This window comes from Rhinichthys klamathensis, unplaced genomic scaffold (assembly GCF_029890125.1).
Source record: "Rhinichthys klamathensis goyatoka isolate OS25496 unplaced genomic scaffold, OSU_Roscu_1.1 h1tg000291l_1, whole genome shotgun sequence".
In the NCBI taxonomy this organism is placed as follows: domain Eukaryota; kingdom Metazoa; phylum Chordata; class Actinopteri; order Cypriniformes; family Leuciscidae; genus Rhinichthys; species Rhinichthys klamathensis.
The window spans coordinates 1,492,269-1,514,167 of record NW_026606810.1 but is presented as its reverse complement, the minus strand read 5'-3'; the positions used below and the strand labels follow the sequence as shown (position 1 = coordinate 1,514,167).

Sequence of the window (21,899 nt, the reverse complement as noted above, 5' to 3'; positions counted from 1 at the left end):
ATTGCATGGAGTGTAAAAGTTCAGACTCAAAACAGCACTATTTCATAGCCTTCAAGACAATCTGTATGTATCGGAGTACATATTTTTGTACAGTCAGACTGGTAACCCGAAGGTTACTGGTTCGATTCTCAATACCGGCAGAAAATGACAGAGGCGAGCAAGGCGCCTAACCCCCAATCGCTCCCAGGGCAACAAAGCAAAATGGCTGCCCACTGCTCCGGGTGTGTGTGTTCACGGTTTTCAGTGTGTGTCACACCCTAATGTGTGTGCTGTGCACTAACTTGAATGGGTTAAATGCAGAGGACAATTTCCGAGTATGGGTTACCATACTTGGCCTTCACATGTCACAAAAAAAGTTTCAAAATAGGACAATTCTGGGTGACAGAATTCAAGCATATCAGTTATCTTTGTTTAGTGAATGGATCAACGTGCATGACATTTGTGGAGCAAAAAATGTCAGACTAAAAAAAAAAAAGAGCTTGAAACTTGAAATTCATGAAGGCAGGACGCATCAAAAACGCACCTTTCCCCATTAACAGTGTGCCAGACTAAATGCAATATCTCTGTGTGTGTGTGTGTGTGTGTGTGTGTGTGTGTGATCATATGAATGTGGTGCAGTGGCACCCAAGGCTGTCCAGGTCACAGTATGTCCGAGTCCTCAATGCTGAAGCTGCTACGGCGGCTGCTGTCAACAGAAGCATCGGGGGACATGGCGGACAGCAGCGGGTCTCCTCCCAGCGGCGACAGGGCCTCTTCCATCAGCAAGAAGCCTAGCTCACTCTTCTTTCCCATCGGCGCGATACCTCCGCCCAACGAGCCGAGATCCCCCATGCCATCCTGATATCCCGGGATGCCGCCGTTGCACAAGTCCAGCGACTGGGCATAGTCAAAGTGCTGGGAGCTGCCCACTGCTGGGTACTGCAGTGGGGGCTGGGGGTGGAGGTGCTGGTGCTGGTGGAGTTGAGGGTGGGACAGGGGCTGCTGCTGATGCTGGGGGTAGTGAGGAGGGAGATGGGGCTGATGCGGGAGATGGTTCTCTTCAGGGCTGCTCTCCTGCTTGACGAAGGGGCTTAGAACCTCAGTGTTGTTCAGGCCCGAGGGAGAGGTGCTGGGGAGGCCGTGCATTCGGGCCTGCCTTTCAAGCTCCTGAAGAATAAGCACAAGAAGATCACAATAAGATGGTCAGTTTAACATCTCTCAAAACACCAGTTCTCATTTTTAATGTATTTTTGTATGAGTAGGGAAACACAATACATACCATATTGGTTATGTGTCGATATTAGATTGGTTTTTAATTTATTTTTTATTGTTCTAAATCAGTGTTATTTTAGTATCATTGAGATACTATTAAAGTTTTTATTTTAATTTTTATATTTTCCATTTAATTTTGTTAACATTTTCAGTAAATTTGATATTTTTTTAATATGTCTATATCATTTTTAATTTCAGTTTTAGTTATTTTAGTACATCAAGTTAAACTAAATAAAAAATGAGAAATATTGCCTTGGAAACTAGCTGAAATAAAATAAATTTACGTTATTTTATTTTAGTTAAAGTGTATTTTATTTCAAGTAACAAAATGGTTTTAGCTTTAGTTAAACTAAAATAACCCTGTTCTATATTTTATATTTACTTTTTCATAACCATTTCCCGTATTTACATTCAGATTACCTGTTGTCATTCATCACTCATTTAAAATTAATCTGTAAAATCACTAAAAATTAAATAACACTTTTAAATGTTGAAAGTTAACATCCATTTTTCATACTGTACATTATAATGTTATGATGCCTAAATTCACTTTAAAATGATGTTTAAAATGATTTTAAACAATTATTATAATTATTATTTGTATTGTTCATAACATAAAAGTAACGATCAGCAAAAAACAGAATCAGCCTGAATTTAATATTGTGCATTCCTAATATTGCTCAGGAAACATTTCTTATTATCATCAATGTTGAAAACAGTTGGAAACTATTATACCTTTTTTTTTTCAGGATTTTTTGATGAACAGAAAGTTCAAAAGAACAGCATTTATTTAAAATAGAAATCTTTTGTAACATTATACATTTCTTTACTGTCACTTTTGATCAGATTAATGCATCCTGCTGAATAAACATTAATTTCTTCAAAAAAAGATGGACGAACAAGGAACTGATATGGTTTAATATGGTTTTCAGTGTTCATCTTGTTGCTAGGCCAATTGTTTTCCATATTGTCACAGACTATTATTCTTAGCGGATGCTTTAGGTTTTGTTTTTGTAATGACTATATTATCCATCACATAAGTCCTGAATGAATGTTCACCTGAATACGAATCCACAGCTGTTTGTTTGCCATCTCCATCCTCCTGAAGTTGTTCTCCACCTCTCTGGTTCTATGGATGTCTTTCTGCATGCGTTTAATATACTCCACAGAGGCCCTCAGAATAGTGCCTTTATTCCAGCGCACATCCCTGAACACAGGAGGTCAAGTGATTATCAATGAAAGAATACTACAGTTCATCTCCAAGTCTACAAAATTCACATCTAGTCAGTATGAAATGAAATGCTCAAATAAACAACACAAACTTACAGGTCATTGGTTTTGGGAATCATGGTGCCCAGCTCCTTAATTCGATCATTGATGTTAAACCTTCTCCTCCTTTCAACTAAAAGGAAAAAAAACATTTGTGTTAGTGTGGTAATACTAAAATTTCTCATACAGACTTTCAGTTCTATAGCATGATGTCTGACCTTGACCATCACGTGGTCATCGTTTTTTATTTGTTTTCTGACTCAATCTAATGATGGGAAATGAGATCGGTTCTGGTGTGTAAATTGTTTATAATGCACTAGCAATATATACCCTCTTATACCAAAGTACTTGGGAACAGGCCAAGCTGCTTATTGTACAACTCCAATACTTGTGAAATGCCACAGGCAATTACATTTTAATGCCACGGCAGCAGGATCTGTCCGAGTTAACGATAGACCAAAGTATAGTGCGCTGTCAGCTAAATTCGCCCAGAGGTGGTGGTGACAGGGGGTGTCAATGGCAGGGCACTAGCGGAGATAGTGTACTTTAAACTGTGAGGGGTTGTAAACTGAAAGAAATGAGGGGGGAAAAGAGCATACTCACTCAGGTTGTGGTTGTCTTTCTTCTGCCTCTCTTTAGCCATTGCCCGAACTTCAGCATCTTGCCAAAAACAAAAGGCAATACTGTCAACTAACATGTTTTGCTATACACGCAAATGCTGTAAGAACTGGATTTATGAGGCTTTGCAATAGAGGTGATAAGTGACATTGCTTTGGAATAGTGAAATGTGCTTACATTTTATCCAGCAGGGTTATGTGATAAAGTTTCTCTCGTGTCTTACAGATGTTAAGCGGTGTCTTTTAGGCTCTGCTCAATTTTCAGGGTTTTTTTTGGTTAGTACGGCAACAAATTACTCATGATATAAAACAAAATATTTTTTTGAGTATGATCTAACATTCTCGTCAAAATGATGTCATGTTTGCTTCCCATAATTCATGTCATTCAGATCACTTACATACACTCTTTTTAGAGGGTAGAACCTACTATATACTACCAGTTAAATGTTTAGACACTCTTGACAAAATGTATGTTTTTCATGTCATATAAATTCTGTAGATGAATTAAATCAATCCTTCATTTGGATTTCTTAGCGAAACAACAATATTTTTGATGGTTTGTAATAGGGAAAAACAATAAGGCGACACAGGAAATTGGTTGAGAAGTTAGTTGACAAACTTTTTTATTGTATTTTATTTAATTTGATCATTTTTGGTACATAATTCCTATTCTTTCATTTGTTTCATTTCACATGGCTTATTTTTGACCACTATTGTAAAATAGTCTAAAATCTGGGAAGTAGTGCTAATAATGTGTCTAAACTGTAGATTTTTGCTGGAACTTTTGATGCCATAGCTGAAATTGTATGTGGTTCCTAACAGTAATGTCTGTGTGTGCAGCAGTGCTTTGTTTTGTACATTTCTAGAGAATGTACCTGACAGCTCTCTCTTTATGGCCAGATTTGCAGGACAGGAGTTGCTGGTCATGGCGATAGCTGATCCGGACATACCTGGCCCCGTGTACACATCCAAATGGCTGCTGGACAGCGGGAGCTACAGTGTAAAAAGAGATATATGTGAGTATTGGTGAGACGACAACAGCTGTATTTAAAGCTACAAAGACAAAAATCTTTCAAACCATTGAGTATCAGTTAAACTAAACCATGGGTACAGTTGACAAACATATTCCCCTTTATTTGAAGACTATTGCATGTCCTTACTACAATCTATGCTTTACTTACTGGAGAAGATACAACTAGTTTGTCTTGCAAATGGCATTTTTATGAAGCTATATTCAGCGTAACCCTGGTAAATCATCACAATCACTAGAAACCCAATAAACACTCAGCTTATCTCTAGAGCAAAGCCATAAACACTTGAGATAATGGAGATAAAACAAAAAAAATATCACACTCTGCTATTGCTTCTAGGTGAGAGCAATGATTGACTATGTTCTTTCTTATCTGGGTCTTTATGGTTTTATACCAGTTGTATCTTTTATTCCATCTTAGTGTCAGAGTATAATTGTAAGCGAGCCGGCTATGAGCTCCTAATGAGCCGTGACAGATAAATCAGCTCAGATACCTTATCACAGAAGCTACTGTGAAGCACGAAGGCAAACAAACACAAATCAACAGTAAAAAAAAAATCAGCAAAGAGAGTGGTGCCCATTATGCGAAGCCATTACTTCTGGATAAACGTGCAACCACCGTTACATAAATCCTTACGATTTTCTTACGATCAATTTCTCGGCGCAGCACGCCTCATACTAAGATGATGACATACTGAGAAAACAGAAACGGCTCATTTAGCATTTCGGATGCGATAAGAGAAACCAAGAGGAACGTTTATAAAAGAGGGTGTGAACTTATGAATGCTGCTCCCTGACAAACAATGGCGATGATTTAAAGTATGTGTATGCACAATGCAAAGTGTTTGATGCCCTATCGGTTTAGGGAATTCCATCCTTAGAGGTTTTTAATCACTGATCAAAGAAACCGTGATCAAAGAGGGACATGGTCAACGGGGTCAGAGGCGGCCTTTGCGGCCTCATTAGGAGTTGAAACCCCACCTCTTCACCCCCAAGTATTTTCCGACCTTTAAAACCTCTAATGCCCCACAGAAAAATATAGTTTGCACACTAAATATTGAGCAAAGGGGATGATGTACCTCATCAAATCTGAGACTAGTTGCCCCGTTTGCTTTTTCAATGGCCATATTACAAATCCACCAGGATTAGGGATTTAATCGTTCTGTGGATACGCATAATAACATAATTTATCAAGGAAAACCTTCGCATAGGGAAAGAATGGTTGGTTGGGAAAAATAGCAAAGGTACGGTACGTGACTCATTCGGGTAAATATGTTGCTGGTAAACAGAAGAAAACCAACAGTAGCACTTCCTTATGCGTGATGATTCCTGTATGCAGGAGACCAAGTCAGAGAGTCTGGAACCAAAGATCAATCATTACGAACACTGATCAATAGGAGATTCAATCAGACGCATTCTCTCAATACTGTGAAAATAAAATACTGTTAAAAAGAATATAATATAATATAATATAATTCTGTCATCATGTATTCACTCTCATGTCGTTCCAAACCTGTATTGCTTTTCTTCTTCTTCTGTGGAACACATATTTTGAAGTTTTTGTCTGTATAATGAAAATCAGTGGGGTCCAAAACAACAATGAACCCCACTGGCTTCCAATGTGTGTCTATGTTTGGAACACCATGAGGAAATGATGACAGAAATTTTTATTAATGGGTGAACTATCTCTTTAACAGTTGAAACAGTTGTACTCAGTTGCTCCCCTGCAGGTCCACCTAAACAACAGCCATAAACAACGAGCCATTTACAGATATATGAGCACAACCTGCTATAAGTGTACAGCTAAATGTGTGTGACAAGGTTACCGGTGTCCTTAATGTGCCCATGGCATTTTTTCTTTCTAGTCCCTCTAGTTTCTAGGAATCAGACGCACAGAAACAAATAGCAGCAAGACTAAACAACCCCACCCCCCTCTTCGGCCTGCAGAAAGGAGAGTGATGGGAAAAAGTCGGCCTTACCAGCTGAATCTTCTCTCCATCGATAACCTCCACAATAGCATAAGTTTTATTTGTGTCTTTCATATTGGCCTCTGAATCTCTCATTGCTGCACACACTTGTCGTTCACCCTAGACCTCTCCGAAGAGACTAACTTGAGCCGCCCAGGGACCTTCTGTCTTCTACTTTCTCCTAACCACTAAACACTGAACTTTCCCCTATCTGGACTTTCAGCCTCCCCTCCCCAGCCCTCTCTCTCCCAAACCTCCCCCCTGCTCCCCCACCTTCACGAAATGCCTTGTAAACAAGTTGAACTCTAACTGAGAGCGGCTTAATTGTTAATGTTGGGCAGTTACTTTAAATACAAAGCACAGTGCTCCCACTTTCCTGATTTCTAACGCAATGTCTTCCCTTGAGTAAATCAGGCCAGGGTTTTAAGTCAATTAAACATTTGAAATACTTAAAACATTTCCCCCCGAGACATGTCGAAGTAAGCTGGCAAGGTCCTAATATCAGTTATCCAATAAATCAAGCACAAAAAAATTCAGCAGGCAAAGTTCTCGATGAGTCTAAACAGAAAATAAAGCATTTTGAGGTTGCATGAGAGAAAAACAGTTGCTTCATTTTACTGAGATGGTGCTTTGCTATAATTAGACGTGACTTTTGGAAATCAGACAAAGATGCTTTTCATCCCTATAACCCTGATAAAAAGCAGCACAACAAATGGATCCAGCATAATTCCTCCATTGTCAAAGTACGAGGTTTCGGGGGGTTCAAAAATAGACCTATTCAGAGACAAGACGACGCAGACTCCAGACTGTGCATCACAAACAGGAATTATTCACTCAATTTTCCACTTACCTTCTGGGATTCAGTGATCTGTATTAGTCACCGGCGGCAATATCAACGACTAAAAGGCCTGAACTGAGTGAAGTCTTTACTTACTGTGTTTGGCATCTGGACCACGGGGTCAATATAAGCCTGGATGTCATCATAACTGGACTGCAGGCTGATGATGTCATCAATAACCTCATCCATCTTGTCAAAAACACATAAGGAGAATTTAGACACCTTGTGCATTTGCATTCTACAAATTAAGTACACTTTCTCTTGATTTTCTCTGAAGATTTTTGCTATAAATTCTCCAAAATAACTGTGCAGAGTAAATATCTAATTATAATATCACTGAAAATGACAGATGAAAGATGTATTCCTCTAAAGAGCCGTACAGACATAATCCCTCTGTAGCTTAGCTCACAAAGGTTGTTAGTGTGCCACAAGCAAACATTCACTTAGAATCCCATAGGATTTGGTGGCATTGGGAGCGGAGGAAGGAAGGAAGGACCAAAGTCTGCTTCGTTCCAAAGGGCCATCCTGCCCTGGGTTCCCTGTCACTCTTTAATCTGTAATTATACCTCCACGGCCATAATTGGCCACTTAAACTCCAATGACAATGGAGTTAAGATAGTTAACACTCTGACCTTTATGTGCACCTGGGCAAAAACACCAACCAAGGGTGAGAAATGGAGAAAATCATAAAGGGTATAGCGTATGAAAGATGAGCAAGACATTGTCATTTACTGAACTTTAGGTTTCTGTGAACTGAAAGAGGAACTATGGTGCTAAATATAAAACTGTAACAGTTTGGTTTTAATTAAAGATATCCTGGATAAGATATGTTATGGGAAAAGTCTTTATTTCAAACATGCCTGGACATGCTTCCAACCCACAACTGTATGAAAACTAAGAAACTACCTCGTTCTCATGGCTGGAGCCGATGTTGAGCATGGCCATGGGACTGTTGGGTGCGCTGTTCCCAGCGGAGTTCATGAGCTGCTCAGTGCGCATGCAAGAAGAGGGCATGGTTGGTGGGACGGTTCCTGTCTGACCCTGGGGCATGGTGGGTGGAGAGGGCTGTACCAAGCTTGTGACAGCGTGTACTGCCTGCTTGGTGGCAAATGTGGTGGACAGGTACTCCTTGACTTGCTGCCGTTGAGACTGTCGAATGTGGTAGTCTGTGGGGTTCTCAAGATGGGTCTGCACCTGTAAAATATAATATGAAATAATATAATATTCTGTCATCATGTTTTCACTCTCGTCATTCCAAACCTGTATTGCTTTTTTAATATAATAGAACCGTACTAATAGTAATAGTACATAATAGTACACTTACCGTATGTTAATACTGTTGGGATAAGTAAAAACCTTTTTTTGAAAGAAATTAATTATTTTATTCATCAAGGATGTATTAAATTGATCAAAAGTGACAGTAAAAGCATTTATATATGTAACAAAATTTCTTTTTCAAATAAATGCTGTTCTTTTGAACTTTCTTTTCATCAAAGAATCCTGAAAAAAAGTATCATGGTTTCCTCAAAAAAACTACATTGATCATAATAAATGTCTTGAGTGTGTTAGAATGATTTTTGAAGGATCATGATACACTGTGATAATGGCTATTGACATTTTAAAATATATTTGAATAGAAAACAGCAATATTGATTAAAAAAATTAAACCTTAGATAGACTTCTTTCAAAAACATTCTCCAAATGTACGGTAGTGGAAATATATTTTGACAGAAATATAAGAACTGTAAGAATGCAATAACTTGCATTTTTCTAAAGCCGCACATTGAGTATTAAACACAAAAGTATTTTAAAAATGTATGCATCGTCTGGCAATATCATGTCTCATGACTTACTATTCCAGTGGAAAGTACAGTGTTTTTACTGTCACCGTTACACATTAGAAAAAACAAAACAAGCCAAAGCCTTCAGTCTCAGCCATCTATGTTTTAGAGCCACAGTCATAGATGGTTATGTAACTGGGGTTTAAATCTAGGCATGTACGGGGCACACAGGGGCCAGAAAGAGCCTCTAGAGAGGTTCAATGAATCACACAGGCACCTGCTGGTGGAGGTTCAGAGCGGGGGTGACGTCTGACTGGACTGGCCTCATTCTTTCACTTCAAAGCCAGACTGTCTTTAACTGAGTGATTTAGTACACAAAACTGACATTTGATAAAATGTGTGACAAATGTGCAGTGATGAAAAGAAAAAGGATTTAAGGGTTAGCAAAGCAACATATTGCCTGTGAGCTTTTGCATGACTGTGCTCATATTTGAGCGGGCATGCATATCAACAAAATTGAGTTCCAATGCCTGTATACTGATGGAAAATATCAGCCACAACACATCAACCACATTCCTGAATGAAAACAAGCCTCAGGATTAGTGGATGAAAGCCTTTACTCTTCAGCTTGCAAATTATTCAATTTCAGTCCAATCACTTGTATTATTTAACTGAAAGATTAAAGAACATGATGGAGCAAGTAAAACCTTTATAGGCAGTGTAAGTGAAGGATACAGGACTTACACACACAAGCTGTAAACCGGGGACACTGTCTAGGAGGGCAATTCCCTGGTGTTAAACCTCTCCGTGAAAGCTATGTAAAGGAATTTTGGGTAGGCCCAGTTGCTCTGAGCTCTCAGAGGTGAAATTACAGAAGGTTAGTTGTGGTTAGAAGTGCATCTAGCATGGAGCTCTTCATTAGATATTTTTAATTCAATCTAGGAACGGTGGTGGTATATGTCCAGCTAAATAATATGCTCTGTGTGAAACATGAGCTACTGTTGCTTAATCCTGAGGTAACACATGGTTGGCCGCATGGGAAATTAGCAACAACATGCTAGTGGCACAAGTTATTGCCACTTACACTCAAGAAAGTAATACTACTTTGGTCTGAGCAAAACAGAGGTTTGACCATGCAAACAGGTTCCGTTTGGCTCAGTTAAACATTATAACTAAAGAACGAGTCAAGTCGACTAATTTTACTTTATGATCTAGATACAGATTATTTTAATGTTTGATTTATGATAACCAACATGCCAATTGTCAGATGTCATTTTATTTAAACTGAATTTAAATGATGCACTACAGTTGAAATGTTTGGGGTCAGTAAGTTTTTTCAGCAAGGATGCATTGATTAAAAACATGCATAACATTACAAAAGATTTCTATTTCAGATAAATGCTGTTTATTTGAAGTGTCAATTCCTGAATAAAATGTATCATGGTTTCCACAAAATATATTAGGCAGCACAACTTCAATGTTTTCAATGTTTCTTGAGCAGCAAATCAGCATATTAGAAAGATTCCTGAAGGATCATGTGACACTGAAGACTGGAGTAATGATGCTGAAAATTCAGCTTTGCCATCACAGGAATAAATTACATATATTAGAATATAAAACAGCATTTTTAAAATGTAATAATCTTTCACAAATATTACAGTTTTTACTGTACTTTTGATCAAATAAATACAGACTTGGTGAGCATAAGAGACTTCTTTTAAAAACATCTTACTGACCCCAAAACTTTAGAACGGTAGTGAAAGTAGTTTTATTTATGCTCTTAAAACATTAACACCATAATATGCATAATAGATTATTATTAATTATATTAATATTATTGTTAGAATTGTTATTTTATTATTTGAAACAATTTAGTTAAAAATTGTTTATACATATATAGTCAAACTGATTATGAGTCTCTATCTCTATCGTTAACGCTTCCCAAGTAATTTATCAGATATTATTGTCTTTAAACCTTAATATGTTTTTAGTCGCCTACCTGAACTGATAACAAAGCCTGTTATTGTCTATTCAAAGAAGCACAAGAAGTAACTACAATAAATGATTAAATAACTCTACAATAAATTCCACAACCACAACCTCAACTTTCTAAAGCTTTACAGATCCCGGGAAAAAAAAAAACTGTGCAGATGTTTTGTCAGGCTCTAAAAGAAGAATGAAGAAAAAAAAACATCCGGATAAAAACTTCTTGTAGTTGAAGTACAAAGTTTCATAACATCGCACACACCTAAACTCAAAATTCCATGTATGTACACTGAGCACAGAGTCGCTTTCTTTAAACTAACTGATAACAATCCAGGATAACAGATGGAATCAGACAGAAACATGTCACCTGTAAGAATGTCTTCCTGTGCGTTATCTCTGTATAAGTCATGTCAGAGTGGCGCTTCTTTTCTGTCTCTTTCCTCTTACCTGGCTGCCGTTCCACCGCATTCTTCTACAAATATTCCTCACTTTGTTTTTGATCTTGGTTGAAATGTAATCCGGCACACCAAAGCCGTGGTCAGTCCTGCACGACCCACTGACTTCTGGACTTTGCCCACTACTCTTTCACCGCAATACAAGAGGAGATTACCAGAGTACTTAATCTTGCCTAATTTGGTCTTCGTGCACTCCTTAGAACTCATTCATCCAGTTGGGACCACTAGGGTGGCCGGAGCACGGCTAGACTACCCAATGGAAGGCAAGATTAGGGTCTCATGGGGGAGCTCTTTCATACTAAAGAACACATAGCTGCACAATGATTAGATGGAATTTGGCAAGATTTAAGGGAGAGGGCATTTCTCATTTTAGCAAAGTATTTCCCACAAACACCTATCACGCTTTTCATTAAAAAAAAATAAAATAAAAGGTTTTGAACTAACAGACATTTTTTCACATTTCTGGGGTTCTCAGAAGCAGAAGTGGGTAAAGTTGGATAAACTTCTATAGTGGTGAACAAAAACTACAACAAAAATATTTTTTTGGATTACCAATTGATCCAATATCAATAGACAAAACCTGAAAATGAATGCCAAGGTACTAAAACACAAAAAGGGCAGATTTACTAATAAGCTTGAGCCTGTGCAAACCCTCTTTTGGCATTAAAAACTGCTATAAGGATTTACTAAAGACACACAGTGAGAAATTAGCGCTGAAAAAGCGTAGACAGTTATTTTTTGCGACTGACCTTATTGCATATGCATTTATAGGAGTTTCCCTGTCAGACAGCAAAACTTATGGGCGGAGATTATTTATTTTGGTTTGCACTTTGCAGTAGTTAATTTAGTGGTATTTCCGGCATTAGATAAATATGTATTAACTGATTTTGCATCTGACATGACATTGAATTTGCCAATTCTCAGTAGATCACTCACAGAAATGTCCTCTCCCATCTGCGTTTTTATTAGATTGCAGCTGCGTGTTAATTTGCCCTGTTTAGTAAATCTTTCCCAAAGTAGTCTTTAACGTACATAAAAAAAAGAAAATATAAAAAACTTTGCTAGACTTTATATTAATTGTGTATTACTAACTGTGGAAATGCATCAATTGTGTATTAATAACTGTGAAAATGCATCATCACAGTATGCAAAAAGGGTCCATTTAAACCTTTATGATTATTGTTGGCTCTTTGACAAAGTGCTTTTCTTCCTTTTTGTTAATTCGCTTCATCACAGCCAAATTCAGATGAGCACACACATGATGATGGATATACCTTTAGCACTTCAACAGGCACCTGCATGGGCGCCTGGAAGTGAGTTGGTGCGCTGATGGCTGATGAGGGTGCAGTTGGGCCTGGCATGCGATGCTGCATGTAATGCATGGATGCTGCCTGTTGTTGCTGCCGCTCCCGCTGCTCCTCCTGCTGCATTTGGTCCCGCATGAGCTGCAGGCGCAGGCCGATGCGTGACGACATGGCTGGGGGACGCGGGGGGCGGGCTGCTGTCGCCGCGCAGTCCAGCCCGAAGAGTGGTGGGGTTTCTGCAAAGGAAATAGTTAGAGGAAGTGAATATGAAGTAAATGGATCCAAGGAATTATACTTTATATTTATACTGTTTTAAAAACAGTATCAGTAACAACATTTAGTAATGTTAAAAAATATATATATTTCGAATAAATGCTGTTCTTTTGAACTTTCTATTTATCAAAGAATCCTGAAAACAAAATCATGGTTTCCACAAAAATATTATGCAGCACAACCGTTTTCAACATTTATAATAATAAAAAATGTTTTTGAGCAGCAAATCATATTAGAATGAATTCTGAAGGATCATGACACTGAAGACTGGAGCAGTGTAAAGATTCAGCTTTGAATCACATATTTTAAAATACGTATTGCACTCTGTATTTGTAACGTAACGTATTTGTGATCAATTAAACATTGCAACAACAAAAAAATGCAGACCCCGAACTTTTGTTATCACAAAATGAACCCTGACAGGGTGATCAGGGATATTATTATACATTAATTAATTTATAAATAATATTATATATATTTATTATATATATATATATATATATATATACCGGTATATGTATAAGCTACCATCTTCAAACACAACTACATGGTTAAGATGGATTTCCAGCACGCACACAACTTGTCATGTTTGACATATGGCTTGACATATTTATAAGGTACAATCACAATATAAAGCCTCAAGTTTAAATGAATAACAGAATAAAGTGTAGAACCTAAAGAGGAACTTAAAAGATAAATCATGTAACTTGGCATTTCCTAAAATAGAAAAAAAAATCATTGTGTACAACAAATATTTTAAGAATGTTAGGTAGCTATTATACCCACATTTCCCATTGAACCACCTGATGCATCCATGTCATTTAGGTGTCCTCAAATTGCCTGTAAGAATATCAAAAGCCTAAGGCATTCCTATGGTACCACAAGGAGACCGATGGCTCTAAATAAATACAACTCAGAAGTAACGCTGAGTGTGATGGGGAAGTCATGTGAGGGTCAGGTGGTGTTTTTCTTTTCTTTTAAAGCTCATGTGAGTTGTCTTTTTAATTTGGAAATGTCTCCAAAACATCCTCACCCCATGCCTATTACCCCACTATAAAGAAAGGCCCACACCCTGTTTTTTTCTGTGGTCCTGGGGAGTCCCTATTTGAACGAGTTCCTCTTTTTGGGGTGCCACAGAAGACCAATATGCAAACACGCATGACTTTGCTAAAAGGAAGTGGAATTTAAGTGTACTGATAGAGAAAGATGGGGTACCAAGTATGCACACTATCCTAGATAAAGCCATCTGAAGTCTGCCAGGCGCGTCCTCAGTTGCTTCACATCACAAACTATACTGTACATAGCCACGGGGTGGAAAGGACAACCCAGAGGGACTATGGAGAAAAGCTTATTGTGCTAGAGGTACAATAAGCAAAGCAGCTCCTATTGAGATAGTACTGAAGCAGTATTTAGCCCACAGTGTACATTTCAGTGGTGGAGGGGGGCAAACACACTACAAGCTTTGTGGTTCATGCTGGTCAGTGGACACTTTCAGGCTCTGTCACCAGGGCAGTTGCCAGAGGTTGACTCAGTTCCAGGAGAGCAGAGTTTTGGGACGGGCTGTCTCGCAACAGCTGGACTGATATACAGAAGAACCGGACCACCGGGGTGGTTCATTACCTGCTGGTATTTGATTTTAAAATGAGTGAGGCGAAATCAAATTTGAAGGTGGTACCAGACCATTTGAAAAAATGACTGTTATGATACTCGTGGGCAGGTGTTATTATGTTGCTTTAATGGTTGGAAAGATGTTCTGGGAAGTTTCTAGAGCAGGAGTTTGCAAACCTGCTCCTGGAGGGCCAATGTCCGAAGAGTTTAGCTCCAACTTGCCTGTTGCCTCAATACACCTGTCTGGAAGTTTCTAGTGCTGCGTTTGAAATCGCGTACCATAGTAGGTACTACACTTAGTTTGAAACTTACTTCAGGACAGATAAAAAAAAGTATGTTCTATATAGTATGAAAGTTGGACGTACTACATCTGCCATGTTGTCATCGATTGCGTTGCGTCGATTCACTTCTATTTTGAGTGATTTCCACCATTTGCTTTGGGTTCAGTTGATAATGTGAATTCTCTTTGTTAACCAAAAGAAAGCTGCTTGGTTTGAAAGTGACTTCTGTCAGAGATGTACTTCATACATTGCAACGCTATTAAAAAAGCAATCTGCCATTGGCCTTAGAGCTGGTCCCACCCCAAGTTACACCATTGGTTGAGTCAGTGTTGTTGTGTCGGGCTGATAGGGATTCAAGCAAACAGAGCAATGTTTTGATAGTGCCACACAGCATACAGTATTTACACTTTTCAAAAAGGATACACTGATATTAAAATTCTGTCCAGTACTGGTAAGCCGATAATTATTTTCATGTTATGATCTATATTAAAATGATATATTATTTTGACTAAATAAACAAAAAATGTAAATCAATTGTTTTAATTCTTTGCTAAATATTACATTTAACAGTGTTTATATATTACCATAACTGAAAAGATAGGAAAATACCAATACTTAGAAAATCTCTAAAATATCAGCCAATAACTACTTTAAGGGAATCAAACTAGCAATAGCTTACATATAGTCGTATCTACCTCTTAAATGGGAATAGGTATGTATGGTAAGTATGAGCAATAGCTTTGGCACATGACTAGGTGGCAATTTATAACTGGTCAAATAACTGGTAAACATTTCCCAGTTCTTCCAATGAAGAAACAACCTGATAGCTTGATTGTTTTCTCAGAAGTCCACTGAAGAGTCAGAGTTGGGCGTTCTCGTATCTTGTATCAACAAAACATTTCAGGCTCAGCCCTGAACAGTGACGTATATATCCGGCATATACTGACGCTGCTCTGTGCGTAAACCACCTCCTTCTGTGACGTCGCTCTCCCACACCGCCCATCAGCGAATGCCAGGCATACACTGCCCCGATGGAGATGCATCCAAACAGAGCCAGCTATCAAAGTGCTCCATTGTCACAGTAGCCAGTGAATTCATGGCATCTCTACATCAAAGGATGAAGAAAAAATAGAAAAAGCCACAAAGCTTATGCACATACACACAAATACACCTGCATGCTTACAAAGTCTCATAGCATTCAATATGTCACTATGCCTGTGTGTCGCATTTAACACAGCAAAGCTCAATGCTAAATATTATACATATCTATTATATATTCCAGAATTGGTTGCAAGCAAACAATTATTTGCATGGTGGAAAAGATAATGCATGTCTTCCTTAATTGGTAAAGAGTGATAAAGTAGAAAAAAGAAAAGAAAAAAAAAATCAGGAAATTATGTCAGACTCAAACTCGCATTGCCTACACAAACACCATGTGTCAGAGCACATGCACTAACCAGGCCAATACTCAAACAAATGTAAACATAACAATTCTAAGAAACACGCAAATCTGAAAATGCCCTCAGAACACTTGTGTGTGAATACTAATGCAAGAATACTAATACACTGGGTGGTCAAGGTTTGCCAACTAGCCCCTACTACTAGATAATGTAACTACACAAATGAATACAAAAACATCCTTATTAACGGCCATTTAAACGTTTATTCGGACAAAAATAAAACAATTAGCAGGTTATTTGAAACTATTGACTACTATTTCATCATAGCATGGCAGACATTTCCAGGGAATGGAATAGCTTGCTTAGGTCTTCATTATTTCCTAGAATGCAATGAGCACTAGCCAGAGTAACTAAAAGTGATCAGTTTGTGTTCAGAGCTAGCGTCTGCAATATCAGACATGAGCTCATTCACAATTCTGAGATTTGGTGAGAAACTGCTGCTTATATGCAAATATGAATATACATCGTAGTTATGGACTGATCTGGTTTTGGCACTATGCACTTTAGGAGTTACAGATTCGGAACTTGATGTTTCTTTTATTTATTTATTTATTTATTTATTCATTTTTATATATATAATCTGTATTGGACCCAGACCATATCATGTTACTATGGTTATGCATTACAGGCTATGGCTGTGTGAATGGTTGTATGTACCGGTATAGACGGTGTACTGTAGGAACTGAATTGCCCCTTGGGGATTAATAAAGCTATCTGTATCTGTATCTGTATCTGTTGTGGGGTTTTGGACACTGCAGTAACCTGCACAGGAATGATGGGCAGGGGTCTGGTAAAGAACCAGATTATGTTGGTTCTTCAGTTTCTGCCCACCCTTGATTTACCATCCGCCCTCTCTAGCAAAGCAGCGAGGCAAGCGGAACCAAAAATAACACCCACACTTTCTGTTCCTGTTTGCAGAGACACCCTGTTCCCTCGGGGTAATAGACTGCTGCTGTGTAAAATGACTCTGCAGCACACAGTGAACTTTCCATGCTCTGGCCAATTTATCCGCCATGTTCTAAGGATTCACACTCGCACATGGGATTACCACTCGCCGGGATAATGCTAGGTAGGATGGGTAAGGGAAGGACATCACTCAAGTAGGAAGTTGAACCTTTTGACAGTGTCTTCACAGCACCCTTTTCCTTCCTCTTTTTCCTCAAGATAATCAAGAGCGTCAGTTTTCCACAAAGCTGTTTTATTTGAGTTTTGATTTGGTACAAACCAACATTGGTACAATGGCAGATATTAAAATTCTATGCTATTGTCAAAATAAATAATCTACAAGCAAATGTAGGCATCACAACATTATAGTGTAAAGTATAAACAAAATGGGCATTCATTTTGAGATTTGCTAAAGATTGCATTTAAAGGAGCATTGCGGAAGTTCTGAAATTTCTTACCGTTACTGACACCAGTGGCCGTTAGAGAAACTGCAGCCAGCCTCATGCTCGTTCTCGGTGCACACGCTCGTTGCCCGTACAAGATAATGTTTTTTTTTTTTTTTTTTTTTTTTTTTACTTACGAGGAGTTTCCGTGGGTATCTGGATTGTGCTGGAGGCTGGTCGCTTCTTTCCGTCCGCAGAGTCCATTTGAAACACTACTGCTAGCGATTGCCGCTGCTTACTAATGGCTGCCGTACGGATGTAAGCCCAAGTAGACGAGAACGCGCATGACGTCACATTTTGTGAATTTTCGCGCCAACTCGGACCCGACTCCTCCACACACAATTGGGCCTAAAGGCTGATAGAGGCAACCGTGGTGGACAGTCAAGGTGTCATTATTTCTATTACATTATGGTTGGCTCATAAATAAACAAATCTTTAAGATAGAGTCTTCATTTGTACAAGTAAAAACCTACACATAGCCCCTTTAACAGTGCTATTAAAGTAATGTTTTTAATGTTGAACTTTTAAGTTAGCCTAATCGTTACCGATATGCTAAAAATAATATAATATGATCATTTAAAACAATTCTGCATTTCTTCTCTTGTTGCTGGTTTCCTAATGTAGTTGTCTAATAAAACTAGCATTGTGTACTACAACGATTGTTGGCTCTCTGGTGAATGCTTTGTTCTCCTTCTGTAAGTCGCTTTGGATAAAAGTGTCTCCTAAATACATAAATGTAAAAAACATAAACAACAACTAAAATATAGTATTGATATATTGTGCATCGCTTTTATGAATTCCGTACAAAAATCACAAAGATGGCAGAGATTTTTAAAACAATATTAAGCAGCTACGATTGATAAACTGAATATCATCTAAGGTCCCATGATTTCAAGAAAATAAAAACAGAAAAATCCCCAAATGATGCTTGTGTCATGTGCAGTGTGGTCATGCCTTTTGGGCTCTCAACAACACAGCGATTACCTCACTCGCAAACTCATGCAATCAAGTAAATAAACATCACTAAAACTTCTGCTTTTAAAGTCACTTATCTGCTGTCCTCAATCCAAAACTGTTCTACACTGTTTCATTTCACTGTTGATTGACACTGAGAATGGAGAAAATTCCAATTTACTAAATATCAAAAGAGAACAAACACTTTCAGGTTTCCCAGCTTTCACGTGAACAAGACACTTCCATGACCTCCCATACTTTTAACTCTTTCCCGCCATTGACGGAATTTTTCCGGCAATCCATGTTTTCACTGTTATACGGTAGGGGTGCTATGACACATTGTACAGAATCTCCAGATCCAAAAACAAGCAAAGAAGCAGTGATAGAAGCATTGCTTATGCACATGTAAGCTAACATGATCATCAAACATTAAACAGCATAGAAATGTTACTGAATGAAAGTCGAACCCAGGAAGAGGTATAGGACTTTGAAGCTTTGGGAGTGTTGATGGACTCAATCTACTCAAGTCTATATTTAGATCATTGTTTTGTATCTGATCCGAACAGAAGTAGTGTTTGAAAAAAAACCCCACAATTTTCTCAGCTTTTTGTTCAAAATGTTTTTTTTTTTTTTTTATGAAACCTACCTGATTTTTTTAAATGATCAGATTCAAGTGTTGATAAAACAAAAAGAATGCATGAAGCTAGAATAAAATGAAATAAAAAAATTAAAGCAGAGGCTCTGTTCTCTTTTTATATATATTGTATGATCAGATATTCATACAACAAAATAATTTGGGGTCTATGAAATTTTGTGAAAATAATCAAAAATGCTGTCGGTCTGGCAACTTAAAAAAAAAAAAAATGCTGGTGGGGAAAGAGTTAAGTGGTCATATGCTGGATTAAACGGATTGCTGGATTTAGTCCAAGAGGCAAGACAACTTAATCCTGACACAGCTGTCACAATACATTACACACAGTATGCTTACTTTCTATAACAGCTGGTTTTTCCAGACCGTTTTAAAATATAATGTATATTATAAAAAAATATAAGTATATTTTGTTTGGCTGCATTTATTTGTTAAAAAATACAGAAATATTATTACTATTTAAAATAACTGTTGTTTTATTTATACATATTTTAAAATGTAATTTATTTCTGTGATGGCAAATCTGAATTTTCAGCATCATTACTCCAGTCTTCAGTCACATGATCCTTCAGAAATCATTCTAATATACTGATTTGCTGCTCAAGAAACATTTCTTGATATCAATGTTGAAAAAAGTTGTGCTGCTTCATATTTTTGTGGAATTTGTGATTTTTTAGGCTTCCTTGATGACTAGAAGATTTAAAATAATTAATTTGAAATAGCCTTTTTTGTAACTTTTTATCAATTTAATGCATCCTTGCTGAATAAAGTATTAATTTATCAAAAAATGTAGGCCTATATATATACTTCATCTCAATACCACCAGTAGTTATATTATATCTAGAAAAAAAAAAAGGGGAAATACAAAAATGAGGATGACTCCTACATTCCTGAAATGTCACTGTTGTACAAGTGTGTCAAGATTCTTGATAAAATCTAGAGCATTGTCAAGCTCAATTATGTGCTAGTGTGTAGACTAACTTGATTAGATTCTAACTTATCTAACAACTGCAATGACCTGTGGGTGACTTCTTTCAAAATGTTCAAAACATACACAAACAACATGTTTCTACCGTCTTTGCCATGTCAATTACTATCTGACCTCTTAACTCTAAAGCAGTGGAAAATATAATTGTTTATTATTATCAGACAATGCTGCTATTGAGAAGTCTGTTTTTAAAAATAAATCATCTAATATTGCAAATGCTGTGGTGTGCAGTCAGAGGCAGAGCCACGTGCAAAGATATTCATGGACTTGGGAAGGATCAAAAAAAGTTTATATTAGACCAAGTAAGATTTAGAAACAATGTCAAATATGCTTTTTATATAAAGCCCTTTTATTTGGGTCATTTCATTCAGAGGGGGCACTATATTTACTCAACCCGTGTCACTCGTTCAACAGGAAATCATAACCCAATACGACCTAATGCAACTTCCAACTTTGTCGGCACTTACGGGAAAATACACAAACGACCCAATGGATTTTCCTAACAGACAAGCCCAGTTGCACTTGGACACACGCTGAACGCTGTATTCTCCACGGCTTTCTGTGCCTTTATTCATTTGTCTCTGTGAGAAATATCTCACAATTACCTCTTTGTGTAGAAAGTGCTGAAAGTGATCTGGGTGTCCTCCACGCGCTGCTCTCTACATGACTGGGTGCCTGCCTATGAGTGGGCTGAAAAACTGGAAGAGAAACACAGAGATGTGTATTAGTGGCCATGCTTTGTCCAGTGAGTAACATGAAGAGGTGTCCGGTTGTGGCTGGATGAATCGGAGTGATGAGAATATTGCAGATAGCTGCGTCTGCGCTGTTTCTAGCGGTCAAAGTAACAAGGCAACAGGTGTATCGCAGATATATCTATTTATAAGCTCAGTTGATATCTGGGTCAAACCATGACACATCTAATTAAACTTCTTTCCAAACTGTGAGAATTAAACCTGTACAGTGCATTCATTCTTATAGACCCAACAACTCCGTAAAGTTATTCTGCACAATGACGTGTAACTGAGTATCCATGTTAAAGCTGATGATAAAGATTTGATAATGTAACCACAATCTTTATATTCAGTGTGATCCAATGATCTTAGAGCAGATGCCTCCAGTACAGGAAATGTTTTTGTGTTGGCTATAAAGCTCTTGAAATGCGTTTATACTGCTAATATTTAAATGCTAATATTTATTGTGAATTGTCCCTGTAAAAATATAATAAAATAGGGAATGCAGTTGAAAAGTAGCTCTTACATAATACTGCTAATATTCAAATGCTAATATTTATTGTGAATTGTCTTTGTAAAAATAAAATAAAATAAAATGGGGACTAGGTCAAATGTAGCTCTTAGCGTAGGCCTATAATGCTAAATTTAAAATGCTAAACTTTATTCTGAATTGTCCATGTAGAAAGAAAAAACCCTGTGTTTTAAAATGAGTGAGGCGAGATCAAATTTGAAAGTGGCACCAGACCATTTGAAAAAAAATCCTTTGTTTGTCTATCTAATGCTAAATATACTATGCTTTATTATTTTACGCTGTGGTTTTTAATGTTTTAGCCCTATTGTGTGAGTGTCGTGAAACAGCATTGAAACTGCACTAACAACTATCATTCTCCAAAGTGCACCAATGGAGGTAAACTCTCAGCTCTGTTAAACACACTTTACTATATTTAAACCTAATCTGCAGATTTATACCTCAAAATCAGCACAGAAAAGTCCAGTGACTCCATCAAGACCTGCTTATGGGTCTCTGCCACTGATGTATCCCACAATACTACGACCATCATAATAAAAG

General features: G+C 37.7%; 1 protein-coding gene across 4 annotated transcripts in view; it reads right to left on the bottom strand.

Moving 5' to 3' along the window:
- Positions 1 to 332: 332 nt before the first annotated feature.
- tfeb (transcription factor EB) overlaps positions 333 to 21,899 on the bottom strand; it is a 35,857-nt gene continuing 14,290 nt past the window's right edge. For 2 of the 4 annotated variants that reach the window (XM_056269814.1, XM_056269815.1), the window contains exons 2-10: positions 20,705 to 20,797; positions 12,469 to 12,734; positions 7,879 to 8,166; positions 7,069 to 7,161; positions 4,013 to 4,130; positions 3,124 to 3,180; positions 2,578 to 2,653; positions 2,311 to 2,458; positions 333 to 1,146 (exon numbers count right to left, since the gene is read on the bottom strand). In XM_056269814.1, the coding sequence (XP_056125789.1) occupies positions 640 to 1,146; positions 2,311 to 2,458; positions 2,578 to 2,653; positions 3,124 to 3,180; positions 4,013 to 4,130; positions 7,069 to 7,161; positions 7,879 to 8,166; positions 12,469 to 12,669 (1,488 nt within the window). In that variant the 5' untranslated portion in view covers positions 12,670 to 12,734; positions 20,705 to 20,797 and the 3' untranslated portion in view covers positions 333 to 639. The remainder of the gene's footprint in view (positions 1,147 to 2,310; positions 2,459 to 2,577; positions 2,654 to 3,123; positions 3,181 to 4,012; positions 4,131 to 7,068; positions 7,162 to 7,878; positions 8,167 to 12,468; positions 12,735 to 20,704; positions 20,798 to 21,899) is intronic. The other 2 variants (XM_056269817.1, XM_056269816.1) reach the window with 2 other exon arrangements.